Source organism: Grampus griseus (genome assembly GCF_964374135.1).
Source record: "Grampus griseus genome assembly, chromosome: 19".
In the NCBI taxonomy this organism is placed as follows: domain Eukaryota; kingdom Metazoa; phylum Chordata; class Mammalia; order Artiodactyla; family Delphinidae; genus Grampus; species Grampus griseus.
The window spans coordinates 3,319,479-3,340,378 of NC_139013.1; the positions used below are offsets into that span (position 1 = coordinate 3,319,479).

Sequence of the window (20,900 nt, forward strand, 5' to 3'; positions counted from 1 at the left end):
TAGACTGATAGATAAATAGATAGATAAAGATAGAGCCTATTGGTTCTGTTTCTCTGGAGAACCCTGACTAATACAAGAAGATTTTCCTGGGTGGGCCTGATCAAATCAGGCAAGATCTTTAAAGCTGGGTCTAGAGGTCAGAGCAGTGGAATATCAGTGATTCTCCTGCTGGCCTTGAAGACACCAGCCTCCAAGGGTTCTACAGATGCAAGGAAATGAATTCTGCCATGCGAGCTTGGAAGAGGACCCTGACCTCAGCCTGCACCTTGATTGCAGCCTTGTGAAACCCTGAGCTAAGGACCCAGCTCAGCTGTGGTGCCTGGACTCCTGACCCACGGGGACTGTGAGAAAATTAATGCACGTTGTTTTACACCACTGTGTTTGTGGTAATTTGTTATGCAGCACAGATAACAAATACACTTCTTGTGTTGGTTTGCTTGGGCTGCCATAACAAAGTGCCACAGGCTGGGTGGCTTAAACAACGTAAAGTTATTTTCTCACTATTCTGGAGGCTGGAAGTCCAAGATCAAGGTGTTAGCAGGGTTGGTTTCTCCTGAGGCCTCTCTTCTTGGCTTGCAGATGGCCACCTTCTCCCTGTGTCCTCACATGGTCTCCCCTCTGCACCTGTCTGTGTCCAAATTTCCTCTTCTTGTAGGGACACTAGTCATATAGGAGTAGGGCTCACTCTACTGACCTCATTTTAATTTAATTACCTCTTTAAAGACCTTATCTGTGAATACAGTCACATTCTGAGGTATGGTGGTTAGGACTTCAACACATGAGTTTGGGAAGACACAATTCAGTCCATCACTCTTCTCAGAAGAAAAGATGTAAGACAAATACGACAGTGTTGGCCCCTCTGAGTTATGGGCTGGGGACACGAGGAACCTGCCACCTGTACATTTTTACAATAAATTTTATGGGGAACAAAGTCCCTCTTGGACTGGGTGAAGAGAGTGCTGCAGCATAGCAGGGTGGAGGCAAGGAGGGACAAGCCTTGTTTGGGCTCCCAGCCTGGCCCTGTCACCTCAGTTTCCCCCACACACACACTGGAGAGGGATGTAGGGGCAGGGTCAGCGAGGCCTGCAAAGGAGGTTTGGGGCAGGGCCCTGAGCTCCGGGAACTACCTCTGTCCCAAACCCTCCATGGCTCCCCATCACTCTTGCTCTCATAACCCAACTTCTGCCTAGCCTACAAAGCCCCGCGGGTCTGGCCCCCATCCACTTCTCTGACTTCACCTCCTCTCATCGCTCTCCCTCTCTCACTCCCTTCAAGCTTGCTCCTGCCTCAGGGCCGTTGCACCTGCTGTGCCCTCTGACTGGGAAGCTCCTGGCTGCTAGCTCTTCCATTAAGGTTGCAAGACAATTATAACCTTCTCAAAGAGGGCCTCTCCAACTGAAGTAGCACCCCTGCCCCATCCGGCCTCCAACTTACTGTCCAGTCTCAGCATCCTCACAGCACATCCAGAACCATAATTTCTTGTTTACAGACGTCTCCCTCCCAGACTCCTACAGGGACAGACGGTGCTTGTCTTGCTCACCACTGCATCCGCAGCTTCTGCACACAGCAGGTGCTCCATAAATGCTTTTTTTAAAAAAAAATTTATTCATTTGGCTGCGCTGGGCCTTAGTTGCGGCACGCAGGATCTTCCTTGAGCGAGCGGGATCTTTCGTTGCGGCATGTAGGATCTCTTATTTTTTTTTTAGTTGTGGCATGCGGCATCTTTTAGTTGCGGCACGCGGGATCTAGTTCCTTGACCAGGGATCTAACCCCGACCCCCTGCATTGGGAGCGCAGAGTTGTAACCGCTGGACCACCAGGGAAGTCCCCATAAATGTTTGTTGAATGATTACATGCGCCCCACCTACCCCCAATTCCAAGGGCTGGGATAGGAGAAAGGAGCCTGTGAATACCTTCTCATACCTGCAAGTGCAGGTCCTCAACAAACATCAGATGAAGCCAGCCCTGACCTGTGAGCAACTCTTATCAAGATCGAAAACAGGGGGAGAAGGGCTCAAAAGTGGGGGCCACACCTTGAGGACACTCCAGCGGGGAGTCCCAGCACCAGCCTGGGACGTTGGCGCCCCCTGGTGGAACATCCCCAGGCCAGACCCTGCCGGCCGGCCGGTGGCCCCCAGTGTATTCCAGGCTGGTCTGGCGGTGGGACAGAGCTGGCCAGCAGATGTTGCCCTTGGCTTCTGATGGCTTGGATGAGCCCACTCCTGGAGCTGGGTTAGCAAAGGTCATGCCCCAGCCATGCAGGGGTGGCCCCCTGCCTGTCCTGACCTCCAATCCTCCAGAGACCTCCCTCCTAGCCTCTTGCCAAGGGACCCTGGGCCCTCCCCTCTGGGCCTGAGAGCAACAGGACAGGAAACCTTCCATGCCAACCCACAACACTACACGTATGTCCAGGGGACACACGGTCACACACACACACACGAGTCTGCCCAGACCAAGACAGAGAGGCAGTCAAAGTCTGAGAGACACTCGAGAGGTGGTGAAAGGGACAGAGACGGTGAGAGAAGCCAGAAGCACACGAGTGGTGGGAGGCGTCATCAGAGACACAGTGAAGAGGAGAGGGCTGCAGACAACCCAGCGAGGGGCAGGAGAGCCAGGGGGCAGAGGAGGAGAGAGCAAGGGGGACGGAGAGACAACACCAGATCTGGTGAGAGTCACAGACAGACGGAGAGTCACAGGGGCCGGGGGCGGAGCACAGGGGGCCCGTCACGTCCCCACACCTGTGTCCACGCTGCCCTGTCCTCAGCTGTGGTGAGGCGCATGGGTGGTCCTTGACGTCTGGTCCACCCGCTGCTACTGGCCTCACTGATTGCAGCTCACAATACACTCCCAAGGGACTGGACCTCTGGCAACCTCTGCCTGGTGGTCCCCACCCTTAGCCCTGCACCTGGCTGGGCCTCTGCCACGGCCACTGCCCACCGGGATGCCACCGCTGTGCCGATGCTGCCTTTGGCATTGCTGAATGGTGCGCGGGTCTGGGAAGCAAAGGCCTGATCTCGGGCCTATGCTATCTCAAGTTCAGACCCCGGCCTTGCCACTTCCTCGCTGTGTGAGCTTGGAGAATTTCCCCTCTGCGCTACCTTCTTATCCCAGTTTTACCAGTGAGGTAATGGAAGATGGAATCAGGACACAGGATCTCCCAAGTGGTGGCAAGGAATTTTGTTTTGTTTTTTTTAAAATTATTCCCTAACATTACACTATATCACATTTGATAGCTCTCATTTCAAAAGGACTCCTTGGGACTTCCCTGGTGGAAGTGGCTAAATATCTGCGCTCCCAATGAAGGGGGCCCGGGTTCGATCCCTGGTCAAGGACCTAGATGCTGCATGCCGCAACTAAGACCTGGTGCAGCCAAACAAACAAACAAACAAACAAAATATATATATATATATATATAAACAAAAGGACTCCTATGTTGGGAATTCCCTGGCGGTCCAGTGATTAAGACTTCGCGCTTTCACTGCTGAGGGTGCAGGTTCAATCCCTGGTCAGGGAACTAAGATCCCACAAGCCGCCTGGCCGGGGGTGGGAGGAAGGACTCCTATGTATATTCTCTTCTTGAGCCAGAGTCTTTTATAATTTGCTGCTGATAATTTTATCAAGGTCATTTGGAGGACAAAAAGGTTATTTATAATAGATCTTAGAAATAATATACTTTAGTATTTAACAACTATGAGAGCTTTTACAAAGTTCTTAGTTTCCCTCCTAAGGGTTTTTTCCCCCATGTGGGTTAAATCCCCCAGCACAGCTGCCTGTGACTTTGGGTGACTGTGTGCCCGGACCTCAGTTTCTCCTTCGGGAAATAGGGACACTGATGCCTTCCTGTGAGTGCCCAGGGGCAGGCGGCCTCACCGAGGTGCAGCATGTCAGGCACTGGGGAACCCTGGGGGAAGCTCTCGCTGTTCTGTGTCTCTCTCCCTGCCTGCGTGCTGGGGGCGCCGGAGGCAGCCCCAGGCTCAGCCTCAGTGGCTGCAACCACTGGCCCAGTTAACGTGGCCTTGAGGGGAGCCCGGGAGGAGCCATCACTGGGGCCAAGCCTCTCCCTCTGTGCCCCGCCTCAAAGACGCCGACGTCCTAACCTGCAGAACCTGCAACTGTGCGACTTGGGGCGAAAGGGACTTTGTAGGTGTGGTGGAGTTAAGGATCTTCAGAGGGGGAGATGATCCTGGATTATGCAGTGAGTCCTTATAAGAGGGAGACAGGAGGGTCGGGGCCAGAAGGAGATGGGGCAATAGAGGCAGAGGGCAGGGCGATGCACTTTAAAGACGGAGGAGGGGGCCACAAGGCAAGGAATTTGGGAGACCTCTAGAAGCCAGAAAAGGCATGGGAACAGATTCCCTTTAGAGCTGCCAGAAGCAACACCTTGACTTTAGCCCGTGGGACCCATCTTGGACTTCTGATCCCCAGAACTGCGAGAGAGTCCCTGTGCATGGTTTTGGGGTTTTTAAAAATTTATTTATTTATTTATTTATGGCTGCACTGGGTCTTTGTTGCCGTGCGCAGGTTTTCTCTAGTTGCGGCGAGCAGGGGCTACACTTCATTGTGGTGCACAGGCTTCTCATTGCGGTGGCTTCTCTTTGCAGCGCATGGGCTCTAGGCGTGTGGGCTTCAGTAGTTGTGGCTCGTGGGCTCTAGAGCGCAGGCTCAGTAGTTGTGGCGCACAGGCAAGTGGGATCTTCCCGGACCAGGGCTCGAACCTGTTTCCCCTGCACTGGCAGCTGGATTCTTAAACACTGTGCCACCAGGGAAGACCCTGTGCATGGTTTTAAGCCACTAGGTTTGCGACAATGTGTTAGGGCATCCGCAGGACGCTCATATACCTCCCGACACAAACCCCCAATGCAGTCTTCTCAGAGCAAACACTGAGACACTCCCTCCTTCCCGCACCAGCGGAGACCAGGTTCCCCCACTCTGGCCAACACCCTCCAGAGGCAAGAGGACCCCACTCCCAGCCCCAGGAGCCAGCCCCTCCTCCCTGCCACGTCCCAGCCCCCCGGAAACACAAGGGCCCCCAAGTCCCCCAGTGAAATGCCTTGGGGGGAACCATGCCCATGTTTTCTTTTCCGCTCCTGCCACAGCCTGGCTGTCACCCATGTCACCCACCTGAGCAGCGAGGCCCATACCACAGGTGTCCCCCCCCTCCCCTGCTCACTCAGAAGCTCGGGTATGAGATGAAACGCAGGGCTTGGGGGTCAACCCTCCCCCCCCGAAGCCAGCCCCTCCTGCAGGCTGGAAGACCTCGGGCACTGGCAAGCTGCTCTCTGAGGCTGTTTCCCTGGGACGCCAGGCCTGGAGCAGAGGGAGGCAAGGAGGCACGGGCAAGTGGGTCTGGAGGTGGGTGGATGGATGTGGGATGTCTGCCCACAGCGGGGGCTCCCGGCATGCCCCCTGGGGGCCACCTCCCCTCCTTCCCAGCCAGCACCCAAGCCTCCCACCGCCCCTCCACTAGCCTGCAATCATGGCTCCTCCACGCTAATCACTGCTATCGCTGCGGTTGACTCTGCTCCTGGCCTGCTTCCCTAATGAGGGCTTTGTCCCCTTAATTGGCCATCTCCAGGAGCTTTTCTCTGGCCCCCCACCTACACTGCACTGTCCCAGATCGCAGGTCCAACTATGTGCTAATTGGGCCCTTGGGGGACACACAGAAAGACCCCTCCCCTCCCTGCCCCCTTGCCTTCCTATATCAGACCCCCACCTACAGGTGCCTCAAACCTCAGGGATGTTCTAATTGCCCAGGCCCTGCCTCTGCCAGCCCGGGGAGGGCCTTTCCCTGCAGAGCCCACCCACCCTCCCAAAGCCCATCTCTCTTCCTGTCCCCCACCCCCCAGCCCTGAACCTACAGCCCTGGCTGCTCCTTGCCCCTCAAAGATTTGGGGGGAGCTACTCCAGATCACCCTGGCCATGCACCCCGGGGCCCGTCAGCCTCTGGAATCTCCGAGCCCGGCCCCCGGGAGCTGTATGCCTTCGTGACTGGGGCAGCCGCCTATGTGCTGCGCACCCTGCACCCCCGGCAGACCCAGCCCCCCAAAAGGAGGCCCAACCATAGGAGGTTCCTTCACAACCAGATCTGCAGGGGAGGGGAGCGGGGTGGGAGGGGAGCCGTTGGTGTTGGGGAGACCAGGCCCAGACCGAACAGAGAGAAGTGGACCCCGGAGCTGGATGCAATCAACACCAGTATGCATTTACTGAGTGCCAACTGTGCGCCAGGCCCCAGAGACCCATCAGTACAAAGCAGACAAAATTCTCTGTCTTCATGGAGCTCGTGTTCCAGTGGGCAGGCCAAAATAAAGAGACGAATGATACGGTATGATGCTACCAAGTGGAGGAGCCTTGAAGACACAGTGCTGAGTGACAGGAGCCAGACACAAAAGGCAACCTGTGGTATCATTCCATTGCTGTGACATATCCAGAACGGGCAAATGCACAGAGCCAGAAGGCAGATTAGTGGGTGCCAGGGGCTGGTGGGGGGCGATGGGGAGAGACTGCTAATAGGTACCGGGTTTCCTTCCAGGGTGATGAAAAGTTCTGGAACTAATTAGAGGTGGTGGTTGCACGACATCATGAATGTACTGAATGCCAGTGAATTGCACACTTTAAAATGGTTCATTTTAAGTGATATGAATTTTACCCCGATTTTTACAAACAATATGGTGTGTTCGAAGGTGATAAGTGCTGCGGAGGGCATGCTGGGGGAGGGTTGGTATTTTAGGTAAGGTGTCAGGGAAGGCCTCACTGAGGAGGTGACATTTGAGCAGAGACCTGAGAGAGGTGAGGGAAGGAGCCCTGTGGATGTCTGAGGAAGAGCATACCAGGAAAGGGACAGCACGTGCGAAGACCCTGAGGCAGGAACATCCCTGGTGTGTTCCAGGGCAAGTAAGAAGGCTGGGGTGGCTGGAACAGAGTGAAAGGGGAAGGGAATTAGGTTCAAAAGAAACAGGGCCCTGATCGTGGAGACCTCATGGGCCTCTGGAGGGACTTGGGCTCTGGGCTGGGATGTGGTACAATCTGAAAGGATCCCTCTGGGTGTTGAGCGGAGATCAGATTGTGTAGAAGGCTACTGCAGTGATCCAGGCAAGGGATGATGGTGGCTCAGATGATGGGTGGGGGACTGGGCTGTGGAGATGGGGTCCGACTCTGGGGCTTTTTGAAGGTAGCGCCTTTCTAACCCACACACCACACTTGGCCCCTCTCCCATGGCTCCCCATCGCCCTCAGGACAAAGGCTCTGCCCTAGTAGCCCCTGTTCCCCTTGCCAGCCTCAGCTCCCCATCTAGCACTTCACCATTCAGCCTCTGGGCCTTTGCACATGCTCTTCCCTTTGTGGTACAATGCGGTTCCCTGTCTCCAGGAATGTGGATGGAGACCTCTGTTCCTTCAGGTCTCTGCTCAGCCTGTCCCCACTCTCACACCCACCCAGCACCATCCCACCTTGCCCTGTGCTCTCCCTTCACCCTCTGACAGTAACCATTTTTTGAGGTTGCTGTGTGCCAGGTACAGTGTACTAAGGCCTTGCCATACACTACATCACTTAATGCTCCCAACAAACTCACACTGTAGGTTCTGTCTTTCCCCTATATTACAGCCAAGGAAGCTCAGAGAGGTTCAATGACTTGTCCAAGGCTACACAGCTAGACAGTTGATACAACCCTAGGCAGTCTGAATCCAGAGCCCATGTTCTGGACCACTTTATAGTTCTGCCTGGATATAGCATCTCAGGGACTTGATGATGATGGTGATGAGGAGGAGGATGGTGGTGATGGTGATGGTGACAGTGATGGTGATGATGGTAGTAAGGATGATAATGGTAATGATGACAGTGATGGTGATGATAATGAGGATGATGGTGATAGTGGTGATGGTGATGGTGAGGATGATGGTGATGGTGATGGCGATGATGGTGATGATGGTGATGGTGGTGATGATGGTGAGGATGATGATGGTGATGATAGTGATGGTGATGCTGATGATGATGGCGATGGCGATGATGGTGATGGTGAGGATGATGGTGACGGTGATGATGATGGTGATGATGATGGTGATGGCAATGATGGTGATGGTGGTGATAATGGTGATGATGATGGTGATGGTGACGGTGATGATGATGATGGTGATGGTGATGATGATGGTGACGGTGATGATAGTGATGGTGATGATGATGGTGATGGCGATGATGGTGATGGTGGTGATAATGGTGATGATGATGGTGATGGTGAGGATGATGGTGACGGTGATGATGATGATGATGATGGTGATGGTGATGATGATAGTGATGGTGATGGTGATGATGATGATAAGGATGATGGTGATAGTGGTGATGGTGATGGTGAGGATGATGATGGTGATGATAGTGATGGTGATGGTGATGATGATGGTGATGATGGTAGCTAAAATTTATCTGATACTTAGTATGTGCCGAGCACTGTTCTAAGTACTTCAGTTTTAACTCCCCGTACTCACTTACAGTGAGTATGAACTCATTAATCCCTGACAGTAACCCCAGGAGGTAGGTGCTTTTATAATCCTCCTTTTTCAGATGAGGAAACTGAGGCACAGAGAGGTAAACTGACTTGCCAAAGGACCTGCTTTTCTGTAAGTAGGTGGCTCCCCCCAGCCAGCCCAGGACCGTGCCTCAGGAGGTCGTGGAACCAAATTTGAGTAAATGGGAGCCCGGTTCAGCCTAAACACTGCCCCCATACTGCAAGCCACCTTCCACCAGGATGCCCAGCTGTGGCCACACCCAGAATGCTCACCCCGCACACACACATACACCACTGAAGAGGAAAACACTCATGTCCCCAAACAGGGTCCAGCCCTGTGTTCCTGAGCTGGCCTCCCAACTCCTCTTCAGCCTCCTCTGCTCAAGGACCCCTCCCCATCTTCAGCCCTCCCCCCAATCTGGACCCTGTGATAATGCCAGCCTCTGGCCTCCCAGGCTCCCTGTCTGTCCTCCCTGCTCCCCAGGGCCAGCTTCTCTGCTAGAGCATCCCAACCTCCCCACCCCCATGCCCGGTTCTACCACGTGCTCCCCAGGGACACAGGCTGCCCACCAGTGGCCTTGAGGGCAGCCCAGGTAGCTCTGAAGCACATTCCCCTCAGCACTCAAGCTCAGCCTAGGAAGATCCAGGTCAGAGACAAGCTCTCCTCAGCATCTTCCCACCCACGCCCTCCTCCTCCCTCCAGGTCCGCTCAGGCCCTGCTCCCTCAGGAACCCCCTCCCACCCACGCTATGAAATTTTAACTTTTTGTGAACATTTTTCAAACCCACAGAAAAGTCAAGACAGTTGTCTGATGCAGCAGTTCTAAAAAGGTGGTCCCCTAGGCTTCCCTGGTGGCGCAGTGGTTGAGAGTCCGCCTGCTGATGCAGAGGACACGGGTTCGTGCCCCGGTCCGGAAAGATCCCACATGCCGCGGAGCCGCTGGGCCCGTGAGCCATGGCCGCTGAGCCTGCGCGTCGGAGCCTGTGCTCCGCAACAGTGAGAGGCCCGCGTACCGAAAAAAAATAAAAATAAAAAATAAAAAGGTGGTCCCCAGATCAGCACCACTAGCACCTAAGCATCACTTAGGAGTGTGTTAGCAATGCAAATTCTTGGACCCCACCCCAGAAACTCGGGGGCCCAGGAACCAGCATTCCCACAAGCCCTCCAGGTGTCCTTCCTGTTGTGCACTGAAGTTTAAGAGCCACTGGCCTATTGATCTCTCATGTAACATCACTTAGATTTTACTGTCCATAACATCTTAGCCTATTTCTTTCATCTATATGTTTTTAAATAAGTTTAAAAGTAAATCACAAATGTCACGACTCTTCAGCCCTAAACACCATTTATCCTTACTTTGTTCAGGTCAGGGACCATACGTGGCATGTAGTTGTTATGAAACTTAAATCAGTCCCCCGCCCCCACCCCCGCACCCCCTCTGTCATTTAACCTGACCTCCCATTACTGAAAACTTTCCCTGGGGCACTCAGAGCATAACTATCCTCCTTGGCATCAAAGACAGTGTTATAGTGGCAGCTCTCACTAAATATAGGAAAATATATATAACATTGGGCTTCCCTGGTGACGCAGTGGTTAAGGATCCGCCTGCCAAGGCGGGGGACACGGGTTCGAGCCCTAGTCCGTAAGACACCACATGCTGCGGAGCAACTAAGCCCGCGCACCACAACTACTGAACCTGTGCTCTAGAGCCCGCGAGCCACAACTACTGAGCCCATGCGCCACAACTACTGAAGCCCGCGCGCCTATATCCCGTGCTCTGCAACAAGAGAAGCCACCACAATGAGAAGCACGCGCACCGCAAGGAAGAGTAGCCCCCACTCGCTGCAACTGGAGAAAGCCCGCGTGCAGCAACGAAAACCCAATGCAGCCAAAAATAAATAAATTAAATAAATAAATATAAATGTAAATATATATATATATAATTCATCATTTTGAACATTTTAAAGTGTACAATTCAGAGGCATTTTGTATATTCATAATGTTTTGCAACCATCACCTCCACCTAGTTCTGGAACATTTTCATCAACTCCAAAGGAGAACCGGTACCCATTAGTATTCCCTCCCCATCCTCCCCTCCCCGCCAGCACCTGGTAACCACCAATCTACTCTATGTTTCCAGGGATTTGCCTATTCTGGACATTCCACATAAACAGAGTCATACAATATCAGATACTTTTTTTTTTTTTTTTTTTTTTTTTTGCGGTACGCGGGCCTCTCACTGTTGTGGCCTCTCCCGTTGCGGAGCACAAGCTCCGGACGCGCAGGCTCAGCGGCCATGGCTCACGGGCCCAGTCGCTCCGCGGCACGTGGGATCTTCCTGGACCGGGGCATGAACCCCTGTCCACTGCATCGGCAGGCGGACTCCCAACCACTGCCCCACCAGGGAAGCCCTCAGATACATTTTTAAATAAACCGTTTCCTGGAAGTTTACCATAGTACAAAAAAATGAACACATCAACCGTGTGGAGTTTAATGAATTTTCCCAAAGGGGCCCCACTGACGTAACCAACACTCAGATCCAGGAACAGGGCATTCCTTGTCCCAGAGACCCTGGTAGTACCTCCTTCCCATGAACCACACATCCTGATTTCTCTCACTGTCGATTGCGTTAGCCTGTTTTTGAACTTTATTTAAATGGCGTCACGTATCCACTTATTTTAACTCACCGCTTTTGTTCAACATTATGTTTTTGCATTAACCTGCTAGAACTTCCATAATCAAACACTACAGACTGGTGCAACAGAAATGTATTGATACTTTCTCATGATTCTGGAGGCTGAAGTCCAAGATCAAGGTGTCGGCAGGGAGAGGCCTCTCTTTGGCTTCACACGTGGTCATCCCTCTGTGCGTCCTAATCTCCTCTTGCTGGATTAGGGACCATACTGATGATGTCATTTTAATGTAATCACCTCTCTAACGACCCTGTCTCCAAATACAGTCACATTCTGAGGTCCTGGGGGTTAAAACTTCAACATATGAATTTTAGGGGGACACAGTTCAGCCCCTAACAGTTTGTGAGATCCGTCTGCATTGTTACTGAGGGGTTAGGAATACTGGGGGGAGACCCGTGCAATGGCTATTACAATCATCCAGGTGGGGGAAGCTGGGGACTCCAACCAGGGGTTAGTGGAGATACTGAGAGGGTTGGTGGAGATGCAGATTCATAACTACTTAGGCAGTAGAATCCACAGGGCATCATGTTATAGTCACATTGCCAGCCCACAGTGCACCTTTGTGTGAAAATTTTGTTAAAGGCACCCCTTCCTTAAGACATTTTTTACTTTTACATGTTGGAATATAGTCATATTAAATCTAAATGTCAAAAATGTGCGTAGTGTTGGACGAGATGTGCTGCCTTGTGCAGTGCACAAACCCCACAGCTGTTCAGAGCTTCCCTATGAATGGGGTTAAAAAGATTACATTGTCAGACTCATGAAAATGGACCCAGGGGCAGAGACATTAGCACAGAGAAGAAAAATGTGGAGGGATAGAAGGGACAAATCACTCCTGGGATGGCAGATAGGAGGGGAGTCCTTCGTGGTCACCCAGCTAATGCCTGGCTCTCTCTGCAGGCAGTTTGCCAAGATCGAAGCTGCCACCCAGCGCCTGGCCATATCCATCCTGTCCCAGGAGGCACCTCCCCAGAGACCGCCACCCCAAAGGCCACCTCCACCACCTCCATCCCCCTTCCTGGGGGTGGCCTGTGATGTGGCCCCCACTGGCCCCAGCCTAAGTCTCGCTGCCCTGGACGCCTCCACCCACAACCTCTTTGAGGACATTGTGGTCCCCCCAGAGTGTCCCTCAGCGTCATCTGACCTGTCCCACTGTGTGCTGGGCCAGGCGGACCTGAGGCAGGACCCACACTTCTATGACCCCCTGCTCCCTACCCTGCATGCCCTGGGGGGATGGGAGGGAATGAGCTCTCAGCTCCTGAGGGAGGTTGGGTGGGCAGGTGAGAGGTGTCTTGTGCCTGCCATTCTCAGAGGATCCCTGAAGGCTGGGGGACCCGCTCCCCATGACACCCAATCACAATCCAGCCCAGGCTCCCAGACAAACCAGTCTGCGCCTCCCTCCGTGACAGTTCTTCAGCCACCGCCCCCCCAGGAGCCCCTTGTCCCATCCACTACCCTCCTGGCAGCCTGTGGGAATATGAACCAAGCCCAGACTCCCACCTCTGACCACGGCCTCATGGGTCTTCTCCCAGGTCCAGTGCCCCCATCACAGCCCCTTCGGGGGGGGGGGTTCACGCTTTCCCTCCCCCACCTTCTCCCTTCTTTCTTCCCAACCCCACCTCCTTGGCAACTGTCCCTTCAGTTCCCTCTTACCCTGGTTCACCTCTGCCTAGTGTCTGGTGTCATCTTATTTATTCCCAAAGATTTGTTGAGTGCCTACTATGTGCCAGGCCCAGGTTTGGGTGCTGAGGATTCAGCAGTGAATAAAACAGATAACATCTCTGCCCTCGAGGAGTTCTCATGGCGGGGGGTAAAGTCAGGGGTACTGAAAATAAATGAGTACATCCATACATTTTTTTAAACACAAGATAAATTTCCAATTTCAGATTGGCATTAGTGCTGTGAAGAAAATAGAACAGCGACCTGATCAGGTGACTGCTTGATGTAGGGTGGTCAGGGAGGGCATTGAATGACAAGAAGGAGCTGGTACTGCAAAAGTCTGGGATTCCAGGCAGAGGAACCAGCTCGTGCAAAGGCCCTGAGGTGGGACGTTGGGGGAACAGTAAAGGAGGCCAGCATGGCTGGAGTGGAGTGAGACGAGGGAGAGTGGTAAGAGGTGAGGTTGAGAGACTGACAAAGGCACACCATGAATTGGGGGTAGCTTAGATTTTATTCCAAGCCTGATGGCAAGTTCACTCTCCATCTCTTTCAACCCCATTTCCAAACACAGTCTAAATATTACGAACACCACCGTAGGAGGCAGGTGCTGTGAGATGGGGAAACTGAGGCACAGAGAACGAACGTGCGGGGAGAGGGAGGGATTTCTTGGCTTCCTCGCGCCTTTAACCCTTTCCAGGAAAATGCTTGGGTGTCTTTGCTAAGTTTGTCTCTAAACGGAAGGGCAAGGGTTCGAACCCCAGGCCTTCCCCTGCCCTGGGCACAGCCCCTCCCTCTCTCTCTCCTTCTCTCCCTCTCGGCCCTGGGGTTCTGAACTTCACAGCCGGGCAGGTAGCGACCCACCCACTTCTCCAGCTGGAGTCCGCGTTTTCGGTACCCACCGCGCCACTCCGCCTTAAGCCCGCCACTCACACCTGTCACGACTCCCCATTGGTCAGACTGGCTGCTTTCCCGCCCCCTGACGGGCCAATCACGCTCTCAGGAAGGACAGTTGGCCCACACGCAGCCCCCCCCCCCGCCAGGGAGAAGTAGCGGCGCTTGCGGATTGGATGGGAGCGGGGGGTGGGGCTGAGCAGAGCTAGACGAGTGCCTATTGGGCGGCTCAGCCCTGGTGGGCGGGACGCGGGCGGAGCCGGGGGCGGGCCAAGTGTCTGGGCTTTGGGAAACATCTACCAGGCCTGCGACCCCGCGGGTGGGCCCGAGCGGCGGAAGTCCGGCTGCGGGAGGTAAGTGACTACAGGCCTCACCTGCGGCGGACGGGCCGGGCCGCGTCCCGGCCCCTTCCTGATAAGGCCCTTCTGGCGCTGCGGGGGGACAGACCTCCCCCCACTTGCTGGTGGAGGACAGCCGGGGAAGGACTCCTGCCTGGGCCCTCCAGAATTGGCTAGCCAGGGGCTCGAATTCTCCACGGGCCGCTTCCGCCCTCGCTACCAAGTTTCCGCGTCACCCCTGCGTGGTGGGTGGGTTTGGCTCCCATTTCCTCAATAAGGAAACTGAGGCTCAGACAGAGCTGAAACTTGCCTAAGGTCACACCGCCAGCTAGTCTCGGCTGCAGAACCGGGTTCCCCAGGCCATGGGGATCTGAACAGCCCCATTCGCTCCTCAGGTTGCCGCCCACCTCGGGCCGCTCCTCCTCCTCCGGCCTCGGGCTCCCTCCACCCCGAGCTGCGTTCTGAATTTTCATCACTTACCCAGAGTACCGCCAACTCTGTCTCCAGCCGAGACCCCCTCCCCACATTCACCCCACACACACACACACATTTTCATCTTCTCCCCCAAATCAGTTCCCCTCTCCAGGTCCCCAGTTAGTCCCTGGAACCTGCCACCCTTGGACCACTGGCAACCTGAGGATCTTCCTTCTTTCCCCTCCGACCACAGCCAGGCCCAGCTGCCGCCTCCCCGCTCTGTCCCCGCTGCCTGAACTGGAGCCCAGGCCTCACCCTTGGCCACCTGGACCGCAGTCCCCACTTTCACCCTGGCCTCCACCTCCAGTCCAGCCCCACCGCGGCCAGCGAGGCCTCCCTATTTTATTGTATATTTTGAAAACTTTTTATGGAAGTATATCACATATGTAGGAAAACAGAAATCACAGATACACAGCTCAAATAACTTCACAAAGAGAGCGCTCTGGTGTCAACAGCATCCAAATCCAGAAGCCGAACGTCCCCCACACCCCAGAAACCCCCCTTGCACCCCTCCTTCAACACTGCCGCCCAAGGATAACTGTTATCATAACTTCAATGCCACAGGTTGGTTTTGCTGGGTTCTTGCCTTATGTAAATCTTTTACTGTATTGTATTTATTCCTGACTAGACAACCTGTTACACATTGTCCAAAATTCAAAAGGAACAGACTAGTACACAGTGAAAATCAAATGTCCTTCAGTCCTTCACACTCTGCCCCTCAGAGGCCTGTCCCTGCAGAAAGAGCCTGTTCCTCATGTGCCTTCCAGAGAGAGCAGATACAGATTGGAACAGTACCTACACTTTTTTCTTCTTGCGTTTTGGCACAAATGGGAGCATTGTTATACACACTATTATGCTTTTTTTTTTTTCTTCACTGTTAACATCTCTTGGACACTTTTCCACGTTGTTACTTAAAGATCTCCCTTGTGATTCTTCCTGGCTGCAAAGAATTCCATAGTATGGATATACCATAACTTATCTAACCAGTACCCTAACCGTGGATGTTGGATTTATTTCTATTCTTTTGCTCTGGGCAGACGCCCATAATGAATAACCTTGTCCTGTAATGAATAACTTTGTGTCATTTCACAGGTATGTCTGCAGGATAAATACTTAGGATAGTTAGGAGTGAGTTCTCTGGGTCACAGGGTTTGTGCATCTGTAATTCTGAGAAATGTAGGCACATGGTTCTCCCTAGGGGTTCTTGCAGTCCCCGCTCCTACAGCCCAAAGGGAAGCTCCGCCTCACTCTAGACTCCTGTCACTGTCACAGGCTTCCGGACATTCCAGCGCCCCTGCCCCCACCTGACCCTGTCCCTCCTGTCCCGTGGAGAGCTAAGCCGGGAATGGGAGTGAGGAGAGCACTCCAGGTGGAGGGAGCTGCCTGGGCAAAGGCCCTGAAGTGGGACTTGGCCACCAAGGCTGGAAGGTCTGGGTCCAGCGCCTTGTGGGAGGAGGGTACATCGTAGTCCTGAGGACAGAGAGAAGCCATGGGGCCCTGGGGAGAGCTGAGAAATAGGGTCAGCTCTGTGTTTTCAAAAAGGTTGTTTTCTTTCCCTCTCTCTTCACTTCCTCAGAGAGAACTCTGCCAAGATGGATTAGATTCCCTAGCAATCCTAGCACTGGTCACAGTTGTAATTATGCAATTAATTAATTCAGTGTGGTTTTGTTTTTGAGGGAGTTTCCATTCCATTTGTTTTTTGAGACAAAATTCACACAGCATAAAATTCACCATTTTAGCCATCCACTAGTTTTTAAACTTTAGATATGTCACACATAGAAAACATTTTCAGTGGTAGATGTGTTCAGTTTAAAGAATAATCATAGACACCTGTGGGGACTCACCAGCCAGCAACTGAAACTTCCCCCGAGTGAGTGTCAGCCGGCTTGCCCTCCACTGGGTCCGCTGGGTCCGCAGGGTCTCCGTTTCCTAAATAAATCAACAAATAAGTGAGTAACATGCAGAGAGAGAGGGAGCTGCAGACAAAAGCCAGGACTCCCATTTGTTTAGCAACTCAGGCACCCAGGGACACAAGCCTCTGGGTACATGGGCTGGGACGTGTGAGACTTGGGGTGTCCAGGGCCCAGTGCTCACTCTGACGGGGGCAGGGAGGGGCAGTCACCCCTCTAGTCCCCACAGGACCTTGGCCTTCATGGACTCCCGTGGGCTTCAGTGTCCTCCCCTTTAAAAGGGCTGCTGGCCAGGTGGCTCTACCAGTCCCCGACCTCTTAATTTTTATATTTCTCTCTTTTTTTTTTTGGCCATACCTCGCAGCATGCGGGATCTTAGTTCCCCAACCAGGGATTGAACCCATGCCCCCTGCAGTGGAAGCACAGATTCTTAACCACTGGACTGCCAGGGAAGTCCCTTTCTTTCTTTTTCTTAAAATTGTGGTAAAATACACATAACCTAAACTTTACCATCTCGACCATTTCAAAGTGTACAATTAAGAGGCACTTAGTATATTCATGATATTGGGCAACCATCACTACTGTCTAGTTCCAGAACACTTCCATCTCCCCAGACGGAAACTCTGTACCCCTTTTCAGTCACTCCTCACGCCCCCGCACCCCACCCCACCCCCGCTGCCCTGAGGTGGAAGCACCACCAACCCTCTCCCTGTCTCTGGACGAAGCCGCTTTGGGTTTGGGGCATTCCGTGTAAATGGACCCCTGCACGTGGCCTTCTGTGACTGGCCTCTCTCACTGAGCATCGCGGTGAGGGGCCTCCGCGCTGTGGCCTGTGTCGTTGCTTCATTCCTTTTTATGGCTGGGTAATATTCCACTCCACAGGTACCCCAGCCTTTCTTTCTAAGACCTGGAAGGGGGTTCAGCTGGTGAGTTTTCCACACGGGTAAACTGCTTTTCAGAGGAGGCAGTCAGACTTGAGGGACCCCAGGCCATGAAGGAGGGAGGTGGTGCAGCTGGGAGAATGCAGCTCTTTTTGCCTCGGGGCTCAAGTCCTGCTCCCTCTGCTATGGGCAGTGGGCCCTCAGTCAGGACACTTCACTACTTAGACCTCGGTTTCCTCCTGGGGGTCGGGGGAGGATCACATTTGGAGCCTGGGGTGTAAGCATGTGGACCCTGGACATGCAGAGAAGCCTCTCCCTGCCTGATGCCACTCCCTCAGCCCCTCTGCCCACCCCAGGACATGGCAGCTGTGAGGCCCGGCCTGGGACGCATCATCCCTGGATCATCCATCCTCTTCCTGTGTGACATGCAGGAGAAGTTCCGCCATGTCTCGTTCTTCCCCCAGATCGTCTCTGTGGCTGCCCGCATGCTCAAGGTACAGCCCCTCCTCCCGCAGACCCACCAGTCCAGGGCCCCAGCCCCTCCTCCCTCAGACCTAGGAGTTGGGCCTCCGGCCCCTTCCTTGGGCTCAGACCTTTGCTCCTCACCCCAACCCAGGTGGCCCAGCTCCTGGATGTGCCAGTTGTGCTGACTGAGCAGTACCCACAAGGCCTGGGCCCCACAGTGCCCGAGCTGGGAGCTGAGAGTCTGCAGCCATGGTCCAAGACTTGCTTCAGCATGGTGCCCGCGGTGCAGCAGGAGCTGGACGCGCGGCCCCAGCTGCGCTCTGTGCTCCTCTGTGGCTTGGAGACACAAGCCTGCATCTTGGTGAGACCGCAACTGAACCTTGGGGACCTCCATTCACACCTGGGACCTCCCCAACTTAAAAAGGGTGTCTTTCCTGACCCAGAACTCTCTATCCTCCCCTTCCTGACCCATGACTCCCCTCCTGACCTGGGACTTTCACCTTCACTAAGGACCCCTCTCTTTACCTGGGGCTCCCATCCTGCCTAGGATCCCGTTGTAATCTGGGGACCTCCTGCCCTGATCCGAGCCTCCCTCATCCCCATCCTGGTTCCCCAATCACTCACCCAGGATCCCTATTCTTGTCTGGGGGTAGCCCTTACCTCTTTCTGCCCCTAGCACACAGCCCTGGACCTCCTGGACCAAGGGCTGCAGGTCCACGTGGTGGTGGACGCCTGCACCTCCCGCAGGTGAGAGGGTCCCTTCAGGGGTGGGGTGCATGTGGGATGGGTTTGGAGCACCCAGGAAGAACCAGGGGGTGGGATCCCTGCCGAGTTTGCCAGGTGTCTGGGTGTCCAGACCAAGGCACTGACACCGCATGCACACATGCACCCCCCGCCCCCCCGCAGCCAGGTGGACCGGCTGGTGGCGCTGTCCCGGATGCGCCAGAGCGGCGCCTTCCTCTCCACCAGCGAAGGGCTTATTCTGCAGCTCGTGGGTGATGCCACCCACCCCCGGTTCAAGGAGGTACTGACCCCCACGCCCCACACTCTGACCTCCCCCATCTCCTGTGCAAACGGGAAATATCTTTTCAGCACCCACCACATATTCACAGGATACATCCGGGAACACAGAAGGCTGCCGCCTCCAGGGGCGCTAAGTTCTAGTGGGGGGAAACTGCGGGTCAACACCATAAATCAATGAAAGGAGAAGCTGTCTGGCCACGAGGACTGGAGAGAGAGATAAAGCAGGAGAGGGGGCCAGGTGTGCAGAGGAGGGGTTGCCTAAGGTGGTCCAGAGGCCTCCCGGAAGAAGGTGATTTTAGAGTGAGGTAGAGATGGGAGGGAGCCAGGCAGACGGGAGAGAACAGTCCAGCAGGGGCCCTGTAGATGGGAGCCCCTTGACCCTTTCCTGCCACCCTCTCCTCCAGTCTATGGCACTGAGGTCCAGCCTCCACACCCACCACCCGAGTGGCCTTCCTAGTACCCAGGTCTGACCAGGTAGTCCCCACTGCTTCACACCACTAAGGGCCACTGCTTGGCCCTTAGGATAACGGGACATGCCCGAACTTGAGATTCCCAGCCCTCTGAGGTCTGCCCCTTCCCCTCCTCTTAGTTCTGTTGAGCATTTATTGAGCACCTACTATGTGCCAGCCACTGTGGCAGGTCCAGGGGCAATAGCAAAAGACAGTCTGTATTCAATTTCGCATTGTGGCCTGGAGCTGGGGAGGGAACATGTAGAATGTGTGAGAAATAAGATGGGGGCTGGCAGCTGGGAGGCCCCTCCTGGGGGGTGGCCTTACAGTGGAGACCTGAAAGTGCAGGAGCAGCCAGTCATCCAGAAAGTGGTCCTGGCGGAGGGGACAGCTAGGGCAAAGGCCTGGACGTGGGGCTGAACGTGACTTATTCAAGGAACGGTAGCAGGGCACGGTGAGTGCAGGCTGAGTGTGGGAGGAGGGGAGGCAGGGAGGAGCCGGAGCCTTCCCAAAGATTTTGGTGGGGGTTGGGAGGGGCAGCCATGGGGGTTTGCACAGGGGGGCTGGACACTGTCAGATCTATGTGTAGTGCCAGGTGGCTAATGGATATGTGGTAGGAAGGGGGGAAACCAGGGTGGAGGCAGCGGCGGGGATACAGGCTTTGCTTATTTTCATTTTTTAATCTCTGCAGGTTAGCATGACAGGGATTGCTGATGGGTGCAAGGTGTGAAGAGGCAGCACAGAGAGAGGATCTGGCTTGAGCGCAGTTGCTCAAGCTCTCTACTGATGGGGGTGGCGGTGGCGGCAATGAGGTTGAGAGGTCAGGTGACCACCAGCATCTAAGAGGCAGCTGGATAAGTGAGTCCAGAGTTGAGGGGCAAGGCGCAGGCTGGATTTGAGAGTTGAGGGATAAGAGAGGTGAGATTACTTAAGAAGAAGCATGTGTAGACAAGGAGCCCCAGGAAAGAGTCAGTCACGCTTAGTGGTCCAAGTCAGCAAGGTGGACCGAGATGGCAGATGATCAGGTGCTAACCCTGGTGGCTATGGTGAAAGGGAGGCCCCAAGAAAAGTTTTGAGAAGAGGCAATGGTGGGTTTGGCCAGTTGCTACTAAGGGGGCAAGGGAGATGAAAATGGAGAAGTATCCCTTGGATCTGTCATGGGGATGAGAACCCTTGACGCTTCCTGACTCCCTACCCCTACCCTACAGATCCAGAAGATCATCAAGGAGCCCGCCCCAGACAGCGGGCTGCTGGGCCTCTTCCATGGCCAGAACCCCCTCTTCCGCTGAACTCCCTACCCTGCCTTGAGGGGAGACCGACCACCTTCTCGTCCCTGGGACCTTGGAAGCGCTTCCCCCCCCCATTCTTGGATCGCAAGAGTGGTGCAGTCCACCGGGGGTACCGCCCCCTCAGCAGGGGATGTGGGTGCCGCTTTTCCATTGGACGGCAGCTCCCGGAAATGCAAATGAGACTCCTGGAAGCTGGGCGGGGGTTGGCTGAGCCGAGCTGGAGGTGGGGCTCGGCCCCCCCTCCCCGGGCCACTTCAAGGGGCGACAAGGGGAGGGGGAGGGAGTGTCACAGGCTGTGTGGGACCCGGTCTCAGAGAATAAACATTGATGTGACTGTG

At 54.4% G+C, this 20,900-nt stretch overlaps 2 protein-coding genes across 7 annotated transcripts; both read left to right on the plus strand.

Annotated features, from left to right (window-relative positions):
* Window positions 1–5,918: 5,918 nt before the first annotated feature.
* On the plus strand, window positions 5,919–12,530 carry LOC309836341 (uncharacterized protein C19orf85; the record flags this gene model as incomplete). Its single annotated transcript, XM_082676307.1, is given in 5 exon segments — window positions 5,919–5,928; window positions 5,931–6,118; window positions 12,088–12,433; window positions 12,436–12,464; window positions 12,468–12,530. Coding segments are annotated over 5 exon segments (636 nt in total).
* Window positions 12,531–13,982: 1,452 nt separating this feature from the next.
* On the plus strand, window positions 13,983–20,896 carry ISOC2 (isochorismatase domain containing 2). 6 transcript variants are annotated; one of them, XM_082676221.1, is made up of 7 exons: window positions 13,997–14,086; window positions 17,338–17,381; window positions 17,675–17,830; window positions 17,953–18,162; window positions 18,478–18,548; window positions 18,708–18,825; window positions 20,482–20,896. In XM_082676221.1, exons 3-7 carry the CDS (start codon window positions 17,696–17,698, stop codon window positions 20,560–20,562), a joined length of 615 nt encoding a protein of 204 aa, XP_082532347.1. In that variant the 5' UTR covers window positions 13,997–14,086; window positions 17,338–17,381; window positions 17,675–17,695; the 3' UTR covers window positions 20,563–20,896. The 6 variants fall into 6 exon arrangements, with proteins under 6 accessions (XP_082532345.1, XP_082532347.1, XP_082532342.1 ...); XM_082676216.1 differs by having other exon boundaries at window positions 13,998–14,086; window positions 17,693–17,830; window positions 18,455–18,548; XM_082676220.1 differs by having other exon boundaries at window positions 13,998–14,086; window positions 17,693–17,830.
* The last annotated feature ends 4 nt before the right edge of the window (window positions 20,897–20,900 follow it).